General features: G+C 27.6%; 1 protein-coding gene across 1 annotated transcript; it reads right to left on the bottom strand.

The window, feature by feature from the left end:
* Positions 1-15,150: 15,150 nt before the first annotated feature.
* On the bottom strand, positions 15,151-15,813 carry LOC145270321 (uncharacterized). Its single transcript, XM_080125968.1, has one exon. It carries the CDS (start codon positions 15,811-15,813, stop codon positions 15,151-15,153), a length of 663 nt encoding a protein of 220 aa, XP_079982094.1.
* Positions 15,814-17,394: the final 1,581 nt, after the last annotated feature.

Genomic DNA, 17,394 nt, shown 5'->3' with positions numbered 1-17,394 from the left:
AAATAGAATGGTTTCATATTTCCTAATACATTATTTAAAATAGAATGGTTTCATATTTCCTAATACATTGTTTAAAATAGAATGGTTTCATATTTCCTAATACATTGTTTAAAATAGAATGGTTTCATATTTCCTAATACATTATTTAAATTAGAATGGTTTCATATTTCCTAATACATTGTTTAAAATAGAATGGTTTCATATTTCCTAATACATTATTTAAAATAGAATGGTTTCATATTTCCTAATACATTATTTAAAATAGAATGGTTTCATATTTCCTAATACATTATTTAAAATAGAATGGTTTCATATTTCCTAATACATTATTTAAAATAGAATGGTTTCATATTTCCTAATACATTGTTTAAAATAGAATTGTTTCATATTTCCTAATGCATTGTTTAAAATAGAATGGTTTCATATTTCCTAATACATTATTTAAAATAGAATGGTTTCATATTTCCTAATACATTATTTAAAATAGAATTGTTTCATATTTCCTAATGCATTGTTTAAAATAGAAGGGTTTCATATTTCCTAATACATTATTTAAAATAGAATGGTTTCATATTTCCTAATACATTATTTAAAATAGAATGGTTTCATATTTCCTAATACATTATTTAAAATAGAATGGTTTCATATTTCCTAATACATTGTTTAAAATAGAATTGTTTCATATTTCCTAATGCATTGTTTAAAATAGAATTGTTTCATATTTCCTAATACATTGTTTAAAATAGAATGGTTTCATATTTCCTAATACATTATTTAAAATAGAATGGTTTCATATTTCCTAATACATTATTTAAAATAGAATGGTTTCATATTTCCTAATGCATTGTTTAAAATAGAATGGTTTCATATTTCCTAATACATTGTTTAAAATAGAATGGTTTCATATTTCCTAATACATTGTTTAAAATAGAATGGTTTCATATTTCCTAATACATTGTTTAAAATAGAATGGTTTCATATTTCCTAATACATTATTTAAAATAGAATGGTATCATATTTCCTAATACATTATTTAAAATAGAATGGTTTCATATTTCCTAATACATTGTTTAAAATAGAATTGTTTCATATTTCCTAATGCATTGTTTAAAATAGAATGGTTTCATATTTCCTAATACATTATTTAAAATAGAATGGTTTCATATTTCCTAATACATTGTTTAAAATAGAATTGTTTCATATTTCCTAATGCATTGTTTAAAATAGAATGGTTTCATATTTCCTAATACATTATTTAAAATAGAATGGTTTCATATTTCCTAATACATTGTTTAAAATAGAATGGTTTCATATTTCCTAATACATTGTTTAAAATAGAATGGTTTCATATTTCCTAATACATTATTTAAAATAGAATGGTTTCATATTTCCTAATACATTGTTTAAAATAGAATGGTTTCATATTTCCTAATACATTATTTAAAATAGAATGGTTTCATATTTCCTAATACATTATTTAAAATAGAATGGTTTCATATTTCCTAATACATTATTTAAAATAGAATGGTTTCATATTTCCTAATACATTATTTAAAATAGAATGGTTTCATATTTCCTAATACATTGTTTAAAATAGAATTGTTTCATATTTCCTAATGCATTGTTTAAAATAGAATGGTTTCATATTTCCTAATACATTATTTAAAATAGAATGGTTTCATATTTCCTAATACATTATTTAAAATAGAATTGTTTCATATTTCCTAATGCATTGTTTAAAATAGAATGGTTTCATATTTCCTAATACATTATTTAAAATAGAATGGTTTCATATTTCCTAATACATTATTTAAAATAGAATGGTTTCATATTTCCTAATACATTATTTAAAATAGAATGGTTTCATATTTCCTAATACATTGTTTAAAATAGAATTGTTTCATATTTCCTAATGCATTGTTTAAAATAGAATTGTTTCATATTTCCTAATACATTATTTAAAATAGAATGGTTTCATATTTCCTAATACATTATTTAAAATAGAATGGTTTCATATTTCCTAATACATTGTTTAAAATAGAATTGTTTCATATTTCCTAATACATTATTTAAAATAGAATTGTTTCATATTTCCTAATACATTATTTAAAATAGAATGGTTTCATATTTCCTAATACATTGTTTAAAATAGAATTGTTTCATATTTCCTAATACATTGTTTAAAATAGAATTGTTTCATATTTCCTAATACATTATTTAAAATAGAATGGTTTCATATTTCCTAATACATTGTTTAAAATAGAATTGTTTCATATTTCCTAATACATTGTTTAAAATAGAATTGTTTCATATTTCCTAATACATTGTTTAAAATAGAATTGTTTCATATTTCCTAATACATTATTTAAAATAGAATGGTTTCATATTTCCTAATACATTATTTAAAATAGAATGGTTTCATATTTCCTAATGCATTGTTTAAAATAGAATGGTTTCATATTTCCTAATACATTGTTTAAAATAGAATGGTCTCATATTTCCTAATACATTGTTTAAAATAGAATGGTTTCATATTTCCTAATACATTGTTTATATAGAATGGTTTCATATTTCCTAATACATTATTTAAAATAGAATGGTTTCATATTTCCTAATACATTATTTAAAATAGAATGGTTTCATATTTCCTAATACATTGTTTAAAATAGAATTGTTTCATATTTCCTAATGCATTGTTTAAAATAGAATGGTTTCATATTTCCTAATACATTATTTAAAATAGAATGGTTTCATATTTCCTAATACATTGTTTAAAATAGAATTGTTTCATATTTCCTAATGCATTGTTTAAAATAGAATGGTTTCATATTTCCTAATACATTGTTTAAAATAGAATGGTTTCATATTTCCTAATACATTATTTAAAATAGAATGGTTTCATATTTCCTAATACATTGTTTAAAATAGAATGGTTTCATATTTCCTTATACATTGTTTAAAATAGAATGGTTTCATATTTCCTAATACATTATTTAAAATAGAATGGTTTCATATTTCCTAATACATTATTTAAAATAGAAAGGTTTCATATTTCCTAATACATTATTTAAAATAGAATGGTTTCATATTTCCTAATACATTGTTTAAAATAGAATGGTTTCATATTTCCTAATACATTGCTAAAAATAGAATGGTTTCATATTTCCTAATACATTATTTAAAATTGAATGGTTTCATATTTCCTAATACATTATTTAAAATAGAATGGTTTCATATTTCCTAATACATTGTTTAAAATAGAATGGTTTCATATTTCCTAATACATTATTTAAAATAGAATGGTTTCATATTTCCTAATACATTGTTTAAAATAGAATGGTTTCATATTTCCTAATACATTATTTAAAATAGAATGGTTTCATATTTCCTAATACATTATTTAAAATAGAATGGTTTCATATTTCCTAATACATTATTTAAAATAGAATTGTTTCATATTTCCTAATACATTGTTTAAAATAGAATTGTTTCATATTTCCTAATACATTGTTTAAAATAGAATGGTTTCATATTTCCTAATACATTATTTAAAATAGAATGGTTTCATATTTCCTAATACATTATTTAAAATAGAATGGTTTCATATTTCCTAATACATTGTTTAAAATAGAATGGTTTCATATTTCCTAATACATTGTTTAAAATAGAATGGTTTCATATTTCCTAATACATTGTTTAAAATAGAATGGTTTCATATTTCCTAATACATTGTTTAAAATAGAATTGTTTCATATTTCCTAATACATTATTTAAAATAGAATGGTTTCATATTTCCTAATACATTGTTTAAAATAGAATGGTTTCATATTTCCTAATACATTATTTAAAATAGAATGGTTTCATATTTCCTAATAAATTATTTAAAATAGAATGGTTTCATATTTCCTAATACATTGTTTAAAATAGAATGGTTTCATATTTCCTAATACATTATTTAAAATAGAATGGTTTCATATTTCCTAATACATTATTTAAAATAGAATGGTTTCATATTTCCTAATACATTGTTTAAAATAGAATGGTTTCATATTTCCTAATACATTATTTAAAATAGAATTGTTTCATATTTCCTAATACATTATTTAAAATAGAATTGTTTCATATTTCCTAATACATTGTTTAAAATAGAATTGTTTCATATTTCCTAATACATTGTTTAAAATAGAATGGTTTCATATTTCCTAATACATTATTTAAAATAGAATGGTTTCATATTTCCTAATACATTATTTAAAATAGAATGGTTTCATATTTCCTAATACATTGTTTAAAATAGAATGGTTTCATATTTCCTAATACATTGTTTAAAATAGAATGGTTTCATATTTCCTAATACATTGTTTAAAATAGAATGGTTTCATATTTCCTAATACATTGTTTAAAATAGAATTGTTTCATATTTCCTAATACATTATTTAAAATAGAATGGTTTCATATTTCCTAATACATTGTTTAAAATAGAATGGTTTCATATTTCCTAATACATTATTTAAAATAGAATGGTTTCATATTTCCTAATAAATTATTTAAAATAGAATGGTTTCATATTTCCTAATACATTGTTTAAAATAGAATGGTTTCATATTTCCTAATACATTATTTAAAATAGAATGGTTTCATATTTCCTAATACATTATTTAAAATAGAATGGTTTCATATTTCCTAATACATTGTTTAAAATAGAATGGTTTCATATTTCCTAATACATTATTTAAAATAGAATTGTTTCATATTTCCTAATACATTATTTAAAATAGAATTGTTTCATATTTCCTAATACATTGTTTAAAATAGAATGGTTTCATATTTCCTAATACATTGTTTAAAATAGAATGGTTTCATATTTCCTAAACATTATTTAAAATAGAATGGTTTCATATTTCCTAATACATTGTTTAAAATAGAATGGTTTCATATTTCCTAATACATTGTTTAAAATGGAATGGTTTCATATTTCCTAATACATTGTTTAAAATAGAATGGTTTCATATTTCCTAATACATTGTTTAAAATAGAATGGTTTCATATTTCCTAATACATTGTTTAAAATAGAATGGTTTCATATTTCCTAATACATTGTTTAAAATAGAATGGTTTCATATTTCCTAAACATTATTTAAAATAGAATGGTTTCATATTTCCTAATACATTGTTTAAAATAGAATGGTTTCATATTTCCTAATACATTGTTTAAAATAGAATGGTTTCATATTTCCTAATACATTGTTTAAAATAGAATGGTTTCATATTTCCTAATACATTGTTTAAAATAGAATGGTTTCATATTTCCTAATACATTGTTTAAAATAGAATGGTTTCATATTTCCTAATACATTGTTTAAAATAGAATGGTTTCATATTTCCTAATACATTGTTTAAAATAGAATGGTTTCATATTTCCTAATACATTGTTTAAAATAGAATGGTTTCATATGTCCTAATACATTGTTTAAAATAGAATGGTTTCATATTTCCTAATACATTGTTTAAAATAGAATGGTTTCATATTTCCTAATACATTGTTTAAAATAGAATGGTTTCATATTTCCTAATACATTATTTAAAATAGAATGGTTTCATATTTCCTAATACATTATTTAAAATAGAATGATTTCATATTTCACAATACATTGTTTAAAATAGAATGGTTTCATATTTCACAATACATTGTTTAAAATAGAATGGTTTCATATTTCCTAATACATTGTTTAAAATAGAATGGTTTCATATTTCACAATACATTGTTTAAAATAGAATGGTTTCATATTTCCTAATACATTATTTAAAATAGAATGGTTTCATATTTCCTAATACATTGTTTAAAATAGAATGGTTTCATATTTCCTAATACATTGTTTAAAATAGAATGGTTTCATATTCCCTAATACATTGTTTAAAATAGAATGGTTTCATATTTCCTAATACATTGTTTAAAATAGAATGGTTTCATATTTCCTAATACATTGTTTAAAATAGAATGGTTTCATATTTCCTAATACATTGTTTAAAATAGAATGGTTTCATATTCCCTAATACATTGTTTAAAATAGAATGGTTTCATATTTCCTAATACATTATTTAAAATAGAATGGTTTCATATTTCCTAATACATTATTTAAAATAGAATGGTTTCATATTTCACAATACATTGTTTAAAATAGAATGGTTTCATATTTCCTAATACATTGTTTAAAATAGAATGGTTTCATATTTCCTAATACATTGTTTAAAATAGAATGGTTTCATATTTCCTAATACATTGTTTAAAATAGAATGGTTTCATATTTCCTAATACATTGTTTAAAATAGAATGGTTTCATATTTCCTAATACATTGTTTAAAATAGAATGGTTTCATATTTCACAATACATTGTTTAAAATAGAATGGTTTCATATTTCCTAATACATTGTTTAAAATAGAATGGTTTCATATTTCCTAATACATTGTTTAAAATAGAATGGTTTCATATTTCCTAATACATTGTTTAAAATAGAATGGTTTCATATTTCCTAATACATTGTTTAAAATAGAATGGTTTCATATTCCCTAATACATTGTTTAAAATAGAATGGTTTCATATTTACTAATACATTGTTTAAAATAGAATGGTTTCATATTTCCTAATACATTGTTTAAAATAGAATTATTTCATATTTCCTAATACATTATTTAAAATCGAATTATTTCATATTCCCTAATACATTGTTTAAAATAGAATGGTTTCATATTTCACAATACATTGTTTAAAATAGAATGGTTTCATATTTCCTAATACATTGTAACAATGAATTCCCTTTATTCAAAAAATCATATCATGCATTTTTAAAAAAAGATTCAATCGAATAGAGTAATTAAAAAGTCATTTTATATAAAAACATAACATATCTTAAGAAAGTTTTAAAATATATAAGATTTCAATTTTAAATACGAAATCTTAAGAAAGTTTAAAAATATGTAGGATTTCAATTTTACATAACATATTTTAATGAAGTTTGGAATTCCCTTCCTACTACCCGCTTCCCTGGCTGCACTGATCTGCAAAATTTTAAATGTAATGTAAACCAACATCTTGTTGCCATCTTGATAATCTTTCCTAAGCATGGTTCCAACGAGTAGCCCGTTGCGTCCAAGTTGCGATATTCCTTATTAGGGTTGAATGTGATTAAAAGAAAAAGGATAAACGAATGATTCATAATCCCATTTTTATTGTCATCAAAATCGGTGAAATTGACCATTTTATAATCAAATCGATTAATTGCTGCTCCAGGAGGGAACGCACCCCGTTGCATCATGGGAAAATTTCACATGCCTCTCCACAGTGGCTTAGTTCACAATGCACTGTAAATTGCACTGTAAAGAACCTACTGTTGATTTCATGAAAAAATCAACTCAAGTTTAAAATGCAAATGTAAAGTATCACGGTTCAATTGTGCTCTGAACAGAAACATTGATGTCGAACCCATCCATATCATATGAAATAACCCACTGTTGATTTTTTATGCTGTGTCTTTCTACTTGTGTAGTGAAAATAGCTTGAATTAAATTTCAAATGCAAAAATAAAGTATCATGGTTTACTTGTACTCTAAACAGTAACGTTCATTTTGAACATACCCTATAATATCAAAGAATCCACCGTTGATTTTAGACGCCGGGCCTTTCTGCTTGTGTGGTAATAAATCTTTTAAAAGAACTTGTGATATTAGATCGTATAATCATTAGTAAAAATCGGCTGTTTATTATTTCATCGGAATTTTTCTATTATTGATACTCATTGAAAACTTTTGCATACAAAATCTATCTTAGAACATTGCCAGGCACATAAAATACCTTCATGTAAAATTAATAAAACAACAACAACGACAAAAAGTAGCCCTGTTGTTTAGGAATATGTGGGGAACGAACTCACACAGGCACACACAAAGTTCCTTTTATATAATAATAATAATAATAATAATAATAATAATAATAATAATAATAATAATAATAATAATAAAGAAAATTTGAAAATAGGTGCTAAAAATGATCTCAGACCATATAGTGATTAGTATAATGCGTTAACATTAGAACAGAGCGGCTGTTCCTTCTTTCATCCGAATTTTTCGATTATTGATACTTATGGAAAATATTGAAAATACCTTCATGTAAAATTAATAAAACAAGAACAACAACAAAAAGTAGCGCTGTTGTTTAGGAGTATGTGGGGAACAAACTTACTCAGACACACACAAAGTTCCTTTTATATAATAATAATAATAATAATAATAATAATAATAATAATAAAGATATATAACATTTTAAAATAGATGCTAAAAGTATCCAAAAACCATGAATTAAAAAATATATATTTAAGATTTTAGAATAGGAATCGCGTTCCTGTATTAATTTAATGTAAGATGGCAAACCACTTCAGGGTCAAATATTCAGTTTCTGATTTTATGCGATATAATATATTGTCTTTATAATTATTAAAAAATGGTTATCCATTTTTGTCTTTTATATATATATATATATATATATATATATATATATATATATATATATATATATATATAAATATATATATATATATATATAAATATATATATATATATTTATATATATTTAAATATATATATATATATAAATATATATATATATTTATATATATATAAATATATATATAAATATATATAAATATATATATATATATATTTATATATATATATATATATATATATATATATATATATAGAGAGAGAGAGAGAGAGAGAGAGAGAGAGAGAGAGAGAGAGATTTGTTGTCGTTGTTTTTCTAATGATAAATATGGTTAAATTGTGGTCTCGCCTTGAAGTTCATTTTTATTTACTTAGAAAGTCGTCCATAATTTATTTGTACATATATAACATTTTATTTATTTTTTTATTATTTTTATAAAAATAATCTACGTACACACGTGTTTCCAGGTAACTACCTCTCATGAGCGAAGTTTGACTATTTCTAGGACTCGAACTCCAGACCATGTTTATCCCTGTCCGGTGCGTTAATCGTTCCACCATGAACTCCTAGATGACTTTACTGTTTATTTTTATCGCTTATAAATTTTTTAGATTTGTTGTCGTTGTTTTATTATTTTATATTTATTTTCAATTTTAAATTATTTAGCCATTCAATTTTGTGTCCAATTGCAAATGAAAATGCCTCTCCTCATTAATAATTTTTTTAGTTAGAAAGCCAGTCCTAACATAAGGAAGGAAGTCTTTGCAAACTAATTTGTACTTTCATCTAACAATTTAATAAACAAAAGGGTCAGTTTATAGTTTAAACAAAACAAACAGTAGTAAAAAAATAATACCTATATATTACAAATAAATGTTACAAATGGCGAAAAAAAAACGCTACGTAATTTGATGTGTCTTGTTTTCTTTTATACTTATTTTAAAGTGTTTATTTACTTAAAAAATAATATTTTGCAAAAATTAGTCATGAAGTTACGTCAGCACAAGAAAACTGGTAATTTTGAATTTATTTCGATGATAAACTACGCTTAGTAAAATTATAAAGATTTATTTAATTTCAATTTTAAACGATTTACCCTTTCCATTTTCTGTCCAATTTCAAATGAAAATGCCTCCATTCATTAATATTAATTTGATTAGTTAGAAAGCCAGTCTTAACACAAAGAAAGATATTCTTTCAAACTAATTTGTACTTTCACCTAACAATTTAATAGAAAGGAGTCATTTTATAGTTTAGACAAAAAAAAAACAGTATAAAAATAAAACCAATATATTACAAATAAATGTTACTAAAGGGGGAAACTCTACGTAACTGGATAAGTTTTTGTGTTCTATACTTATTTTAAAGTGTTTATTTAGTTTGAAAAAAATAGTGATGAGTTTATATCAGAACGAGAAAAATAGCATATTTTATATTTATTTCGACGGTGAACAACGCAATAGTGTAATTATATAGGTTTACCAATATTTTGTTCTACATTAAGTTGCTACTAATTTGTGATGGCCGATAAATGGGTACTTATTTGAAATAAAGTTTATAAAAAAGATAGAGGTTTCCATTCTACAATAAAAAAAATATTGGATAAAACATTAAAAAACGAAATTTTTAGCGACATAATAAGTAATTGCAATGAAAAAAAACAACTTTTTTTTACGTTTCAGTTTATTTGAAAATTCATTTTTAAAAGTGTATAAAGAAAGAAAAAAATAATAACTTACCTTTCATTTCTAAAATTCAATACGAAAAAAAAGCAATGAAAAATCGGGATAGATTCGTTTTTTTCTTTTGTCAGAAAATTTGTTTTGTTTGTTAAGATTTTTGTAGTAAATTGATGCAAGTTTTGTTTTGTGTGTCATTAAATTCATTAAGAAATAAAATATGTGAAAATATAAAAGAATCAAAATTAAAACATGAAAACCACGATTTAAAAGTGAAATTATTTAAAGAGAAAATCAACTTCTAAAGAACAAAGAACTTAAGATCATCGTAACACGGTGTAATCATTATTTTGTTCCTCGTGTAAAAATGTCCGTTCATTAGTTATGTGTGCCGAACTGATTTCCTATCAAATGCAGATAATACGATTCTTGGCAAGACTGTAGTTTAGGTGGAAAAATAATCTCGAACCCTTTATCACATAAAATGAACTAATTTCCCTAATCACTGGTACGTTACTATGTCAATAATATATAAGCAATAATATAGGTATTTCAGGAGTCGTTTTTGAAAACAGCTCAGAAAGAAAAAGAAACTTGTATTTATATTGCTTTTAATTAAAATAAAAATGGTTTTCATAGGTTCTATTCATATTTAAATGTTTTATATGTTCCGTGTTGTTGTTGTTTTTTTTTTTATTGTACACAATGAATACCTTTTTTATGATAAACAGTATATAAATAGAAATAATAAATCATCAGGTTTTTTTAAGTCTAAGTTTAAACAATATATATTTTTTAATTTTTAATTCATAATTGAATCACGTGATTATTATTACATCACGTGAGTAGTTATAAATGATACAAATTAATATTAAACATGCGTATAATCTCTTGCAATTTAGTATTTCTCTATTTCAAATTTAGATTTATTAATTATAAAACATTCGGTACTTGTGTATTTTTGGTACAGTACTAAAAACGAGTGTTTAAGATATCGTGGAACGTTCTGTTTAAAATTAAATAGTTTACATTACAAAATGTTGTTTAAAATAAAGAAGTAAAAAATGAGAGAAAAAAGATATCGTGAAACGTTTTAAAATAAATCAGTAAAAAGCTTTTTTTAAGTTGTTTTCAAAAACAACACCTGAAATACCTATATTATTGTTTGTATATTATTTGCGTTTGTAAAAATTATGTGCTTCCACCTAATAATTTGATTAAAAAAAGGTGCTTATCGTGAAACGTTCTGTTTAAAAATGATATCGTAAAAAAAGATCGTGAAACGTTTTAAAATAAATAAGTAAAAAGTTGTTGTTTTTTGTAAAGTTGTTTTCAAAAACAACTCCTGTACCGGTGATTAGGGAAATTAAAAATACATAAGTACCGAACGTTTAAGAATTGATAAATTTAAATTTGAAATAGAAAAATAATAAATTGCAAGAGATTACGCGCATTTAATATTAATTTATAACTACTCACGTGATTTAATTTTGCATAAATTTTTTTAAAAAATATTGTTTAAACTTGGAGGTACCTAGTGTACAATTAAAAGAAACCCACACGGAACATATAAAATATATAAATATGAATAGAACATTTGATAATTGTAACATATGAACACCTTTTTTATTTTAATTAAAAGCAATATAAATAGAAGTTTCTTTTTAAGTTTTTTTTTCAAAAACAACTTCTGAAATACATATATTATTGTGATAAATAGGACAGGAGAACTGAGTGAGCTTAAAGTAAGCTTTATTTCACTAAGAACAACGCGGAGAAGCGAGTCCACATGTTCTACATTTCATACATAGGATAAAAACTAAAGGGAAATAATTCGCTTCCGGTAAGGGAAGTAATTCGCTTCCGAAAGCCATAGAAGAGAGTTCTTCTTTTGTCAGCACATTCTCCGCCACTCAGAGGAATCCGAGGCCATATGATGATCTTAGGATGTAGAGTTACCAGGAACTGCAGGAGCGGGTTTCTGTTTAAGCTGCAAAGCAAAAGAGAAAAGAAAAGTTCAAAGCAGATAGTTTTCAGCTAAATATTGGGGGCTTCGACGAACTCTAGTAGAGCGTCGAAGATTCAGCACCTCATTGTCCTCCGATGATCTCCTCTGTGGATCGTCTGATTGAGGAGAAGTAGGAACCGAATTCTTGAGGGGAGAGTTTTCGTGCACTCATGGCAGGGGGTCCGAATCGGGCTGCTGAGGTACATCCTGTAGCTGTTGGTTCTCCGGCACGGGATCTATTTCTGCTTCTAGAATGCTCGATCTATCACCCAATGGAGATAAGTGGCGTAGGGACACTGTCGTCTCCCGTCCGTTATTGAAACGGATATGAGCATAGCTAGGATTGACTTCAAGTAGGTCTACAGGCTTGACTGGGGGCTCGTATTTGCTCCCGCGTACATGTCGCTTTAAAAGAACAGATTTAGCATTTGTTAGCCAGGTGGGCATAGAATTCCCAGTGGCTGATTTCCTTTGGAAATTAAAGAGACGTTCGTGAGGAGTGCTGTTCGTAGAGGTGGAAAGCAATGAGCGGATGCTGTGGAGGGCTACATCTAACACACTTTCCCAATTTGTAACATGGAGATTTCTTGAGCGTAGAGCTAGACTCACTGTTTGCCAGATAATACCGTTATATCTTTCCACTTGTCCATTACCTTGAGGATTGAAGGCAGTTGTTCTGCTAGTAGCAATGCCACGAGAAAGTAAGAATTCTCTTAGTTCGTCTGACATGAAGGCTGTTCCACGATCAGAATGTACAAAGGAAGGATTTCCAAACATGGAGAATAAGCTAATTAGGTGTTTTCGGACAGTAGCAGCTGAGATGTCGGCACAGGGGAAAGCGAAGGGGAAATGAGAGTATTCGTCAACCACTGTCAGAAGGTACCGGTTGCAAGAATTTAAGGGTAACGGCCCCTTGAAGTCTACGCTTATTCTTTCGAATGGTTGACTTGCTTTAATGAGAATCTGATGTGCCAACTTAAAGAACCTAGGTTTTACTTCAGAACATACCTGGAAAGTCTTCGAAACAGCGCTAACCTCCTCCACAGAGTACGGCAGATTTCTGGTTTTGATGAAATGTAGCATCCTGGTTACCCCCGGATGGCATAAGTCTGTGTGTAATGAGTGTAATTTGTCAGCGGAGGTGGCGGAAGAACAAATTCGAGACAGAGTGTCTGCAGTAACATTTTGTTTCCCTGGTCGATAGGCAATATCATAGCTAAAACAGGCAAGTTCTAACTTCCATCTTATTATCTTTTCATTTTTTTATTTTGCTCTTTCCTTTAGGGTCGAACATAAAAGAGACAGACTTTTGGTCAGTGGTTAGCTTAAAATGCTTCCCGAGCAGTAAATGTCGCCATTTTCGGATCGACTCCACAATTGCATAGGCCTCCTTTTCCACTGAGGAGTGCTTTTGCTCGGCGGAGGTTAATGTTCTGGAAAAGAAGGCCACTGGCCGGGAGTTCTGGGTCAGAGAGGCAGCGATGGCATGTTCCGAGGCATCAGTTTCAACCTCAAGGGGAAGAGAGGAGTCTATGGCTACTAGAGAGGATTTAGCAATATTTTTCTTTAGGTCCCTAAAGACATCGGTTTGTTCCTTAGAGAGGGGAAAGTTGGTAATCTTAGTTAGGGGATGTAGTTTCTCAGAGAAGTTAAATATCCACTTTGAATAGTGGGAGAACATTCCCATAGCTCGTCGAAGAGAAGGAGAATCCTGAGGGACAGGCAAGTCCATAAACCCTTTAAGCCTGTCAGTGTCTGGTTTTACCGAACCTTTGCTTATTGTATAGCCGAGCAAGTCTACTGAAACAAGAGAGTAGTGACACTTGCTTTCATTCAGTGTCAGTCCATATTTCTCTACAGCCTTCATAAAACATTTTAAATTAGCATCATGATCTGCCTGATTTTCTCCACAAACTGTAACATTGTCAATGTAGGCGAAGGTTCCTCGGAGGTCTTCTCGTTTGATGATATCATCGATTACTCGTTGGAAGCTAGCTACTCCATTGGTTACTCCAAACGGAATTCGCCGAAATTGGTACAGGGATCCAGAAGCTTCGAAGGCTGTGTATTTTCGTTCTTCCGTCTTGATTGCAACTTGATGATAAGCACTAGTTAGATCAAGAGTGCTAAACACTTGATAAGTGCCAATCTCATTTACCATGTCCTCCATTCGAGGAGAGTGAAACGGTTTATCGTTTGAGAGTAATCCACAACAAGTCTCTTCTTGTGATTCTCAGGAGTCACTACGAGCGTTTGGGCTCGCCATGGAGATTGAGAGGGCTCTATAATACCTTCCTTTAGCATGCGGGTTATTTCCGATTTAATAAATTTGGCATCTGGTAGGGTATGTCTCCTGGATTTAACCGCAATTGGGCGACAGTCTGGGGTTAAGTTTGTAAAGAGAGACGGGTAAGGGACATTTTTAATGGCGGTAAGCCCACAAACAGTAAGAGGGGGGAGGGGTCCTACGAAAGGTATTTCTACCGACGAGTGTTGGTTCAGAAATGTATGTCCGAGAATTACATCACTGCACAGGTTGGCCATAATCGATAACTTGACATTATCGTACTCCCTTCCATTCAGACCCAGAGCTACAACGCAATGACCGAGAGTAGAGGACGAATGAGAACTGCTTGCCATCAAAATCTTCTCGGAACTTGGCAGGACCGTTAACCCGAGTATCTTTACTTTGTCAGGATGGATAAAATTTTCTGAGCTCCCAGTATCGATGAGTATCCTCATGGGTTCACCTTTGATGTTTCCCCATAAAGACGAACGAGAGAGACTCTCCGAAAAGTTAAGAGAAGGAACTGACGAAGCAAGAAGAGACTCACCGTAGTTTATAGCAGCAGCAGCAGCAGCAGCAGCAGCAGCAGCAGCCGTTGGCGATCTGCAGACACGAGCGAAATGCCCTTTCTTCTTACAGTTTTTGCAAAAAGAATTTCTGGCGGTGCACCTCGCCCGGTCATGCCTTGGGTTTCCACAGAAGTCCTGAGAGTGACGCTACTGTGGGTTGCTCCTCACATCTAGACTGGTTGTCGTCTTCTTCCGTTCCGACTGCAGATATCGACGCAGTCAAGGAGTCCGACTGAGCGTACGATGACAACTGTTTTTGAGCTGTCTCGAGCGTGAGAGCCTGGTCGAACGCAGTATGCAGGTCGAGTTTCTTGTTCTCCAGGAGCCTCTGTCTGATGTAGGATGACTCGATTCCGTTTATGAATGCATCCCTGATGTGTTCATCCCTCGCTTGTATCGCCGACACAGCCTGAAAGTCACAATCCTTAGCAAGTTCTTTTAAGGACTGTAAATACGGGTCCACGCTTTCGTTTCTTTGTTGACGACGAGTTGCAAGTAAATGTCGACAGAAGATGCTGTTTTTAGGTTGAACAAAAACCTCTTCTAGGGTGTTCATAGCTGTCTGGTAGTCATTAACGTCAGAAATGTGTTTATAAATCGCTGTAGACACAAGGTTGATTAATAAATTGAGTTTTAACTCGTCTGTCAGTTGCGGACCACTAACCGCCTCGATAAATATAACAAACGACCTCTTCCAGTGTCGCCATATATCGGTTGCGTCCGCCTTTGTGGGTTCCAAATCAAGGCGTTCGGGGTTCAGGTACTTCTCCATAGTTCTTTACTGAAATAAATTGTGATAAATAGGACAGGAGAACTGAGTGAGCTTAAACTAAGCTTTATTTCACTAAAAACAACGCAGAGAAGCGAGTCCACGTGTTCTACATTTCATACATAGGATAAAAACTAAAGGGAAATAATTCGCTTCCGGTAAGGGAAGTAATTCGCTTCCGGAAGGCATAGAAGAGAGTTCTTCTTTTGTCAGCACAATATATTTTATAAATAAGTTATTTTCACAACACATTTATTATAAAAAACAAACATTGAAATAATGTGTAAAAATATTTTTAAATAAGTTATTTTCACAACACATTTGTTACAAAAAACAAAACATTGAAATAATGTGTAAAAATATATTTTTAAATGAGTTATTTTCACAACACAATTATTATAAAAAAAACATTGAAATAATGTGTAAAAATATTTTTTTTAAATAAGTTATTTTCACAACACATTTATTATAAAAAACAAAACATTGAAATAATGTGAAAAAATATATTTTTTAATGAGTTATTTTCACAACACATTTATTACAAAAAAACAAAACATTGAAATAATGTGAAAAAATATATTTTTTAATGAGTTATTTTCACAACACATTTATTACAATAAAACAAAACATTGAAATAATGTGTAAAAATATATTTTTTAATGAGTTATTTTCACAACACATTTATTACAAAAAAAACAAACATTGAAATAATGTGTAAGAATATATTTTAAATGAGTTATTTTCACAACACATTTATTATAAAGAACATAAACATTGAAATAATGTGTAAAAATATATTTTTAAATGAGTTATTTTTACAACACATTTATAACAAAAAACAAAACATTGAAATAATGTGTAAAAATATATTTTTAAATGAGTTATTTTCACAACACATTTATTATAAAAAACCAAACATTGAAATAATGTGTAAGAATTTATTTTAAATGAGTTATTTTCACAACACATTTATTACAAAAAACAAAACAATGTGTAAGAATATTGTTTTTTATTCTTTTGATATCACACCATGAGTCCCATCTTGCATTTTGTATAATACATCAGTTTGAAGAAATCAATATTTGTTTTCATTATGAATAAAGTACCAGATTATTTAATGAGATACTTAGTCATTTTCATAGCTGCAATCAGTTGTTTAGCTTGTAGAAGACGGTGTAATTTGTATAACTTTTAGCGACTTTGCTGTCATTAAACACTTTTTTAGTTCCTCTTATAGTGATGTATAACCTTTCTAATCAATTATGTTAACTGATATTTTCTACTCTTTTATGGCAATAAATGTTGAGTTAGTTACGTCAATAAATTCATATAAAAATATAATACTCTTGAAGTTTATAAAAATATAATATATACTTTTTCATGTGAGTCCCTAAATGTCATTTTTGAGAACAAGAATTTCCGCACACTTCACAACAATATAGCTTTTCTTTGTTTTTATTAAACTTCAGTCAGTTTTAAGAGAAATTCCAATAAGATTTATATCCGAAGGTTCTTTTAAGAATAGACGTTATTCCCTTTGTAGCTGCTATATGTATTTCTTTACAGCGTGGTTTTCCAGAAATT

This window comes from Euprymna scolopes, chromosome 46 (assembly GCF_053919585.1).
Source record: "Euprymna scolopes isolate OS-2025 chromosome 46, ASM5391958v1, whole genome shotgun sequence".
In the NCBI taxonomy this organism is placed as follows: Eukaryota; Metazoa; Mollusca; class Cephalopoda; order Sepiida; family Sepiolidae; genus Euprymna; species Euprymna scolopes.
Note: the sequence above shows the minus strand (reverse complement) of the source record. Positions and strands in the feature narration are given on the sequence as shown.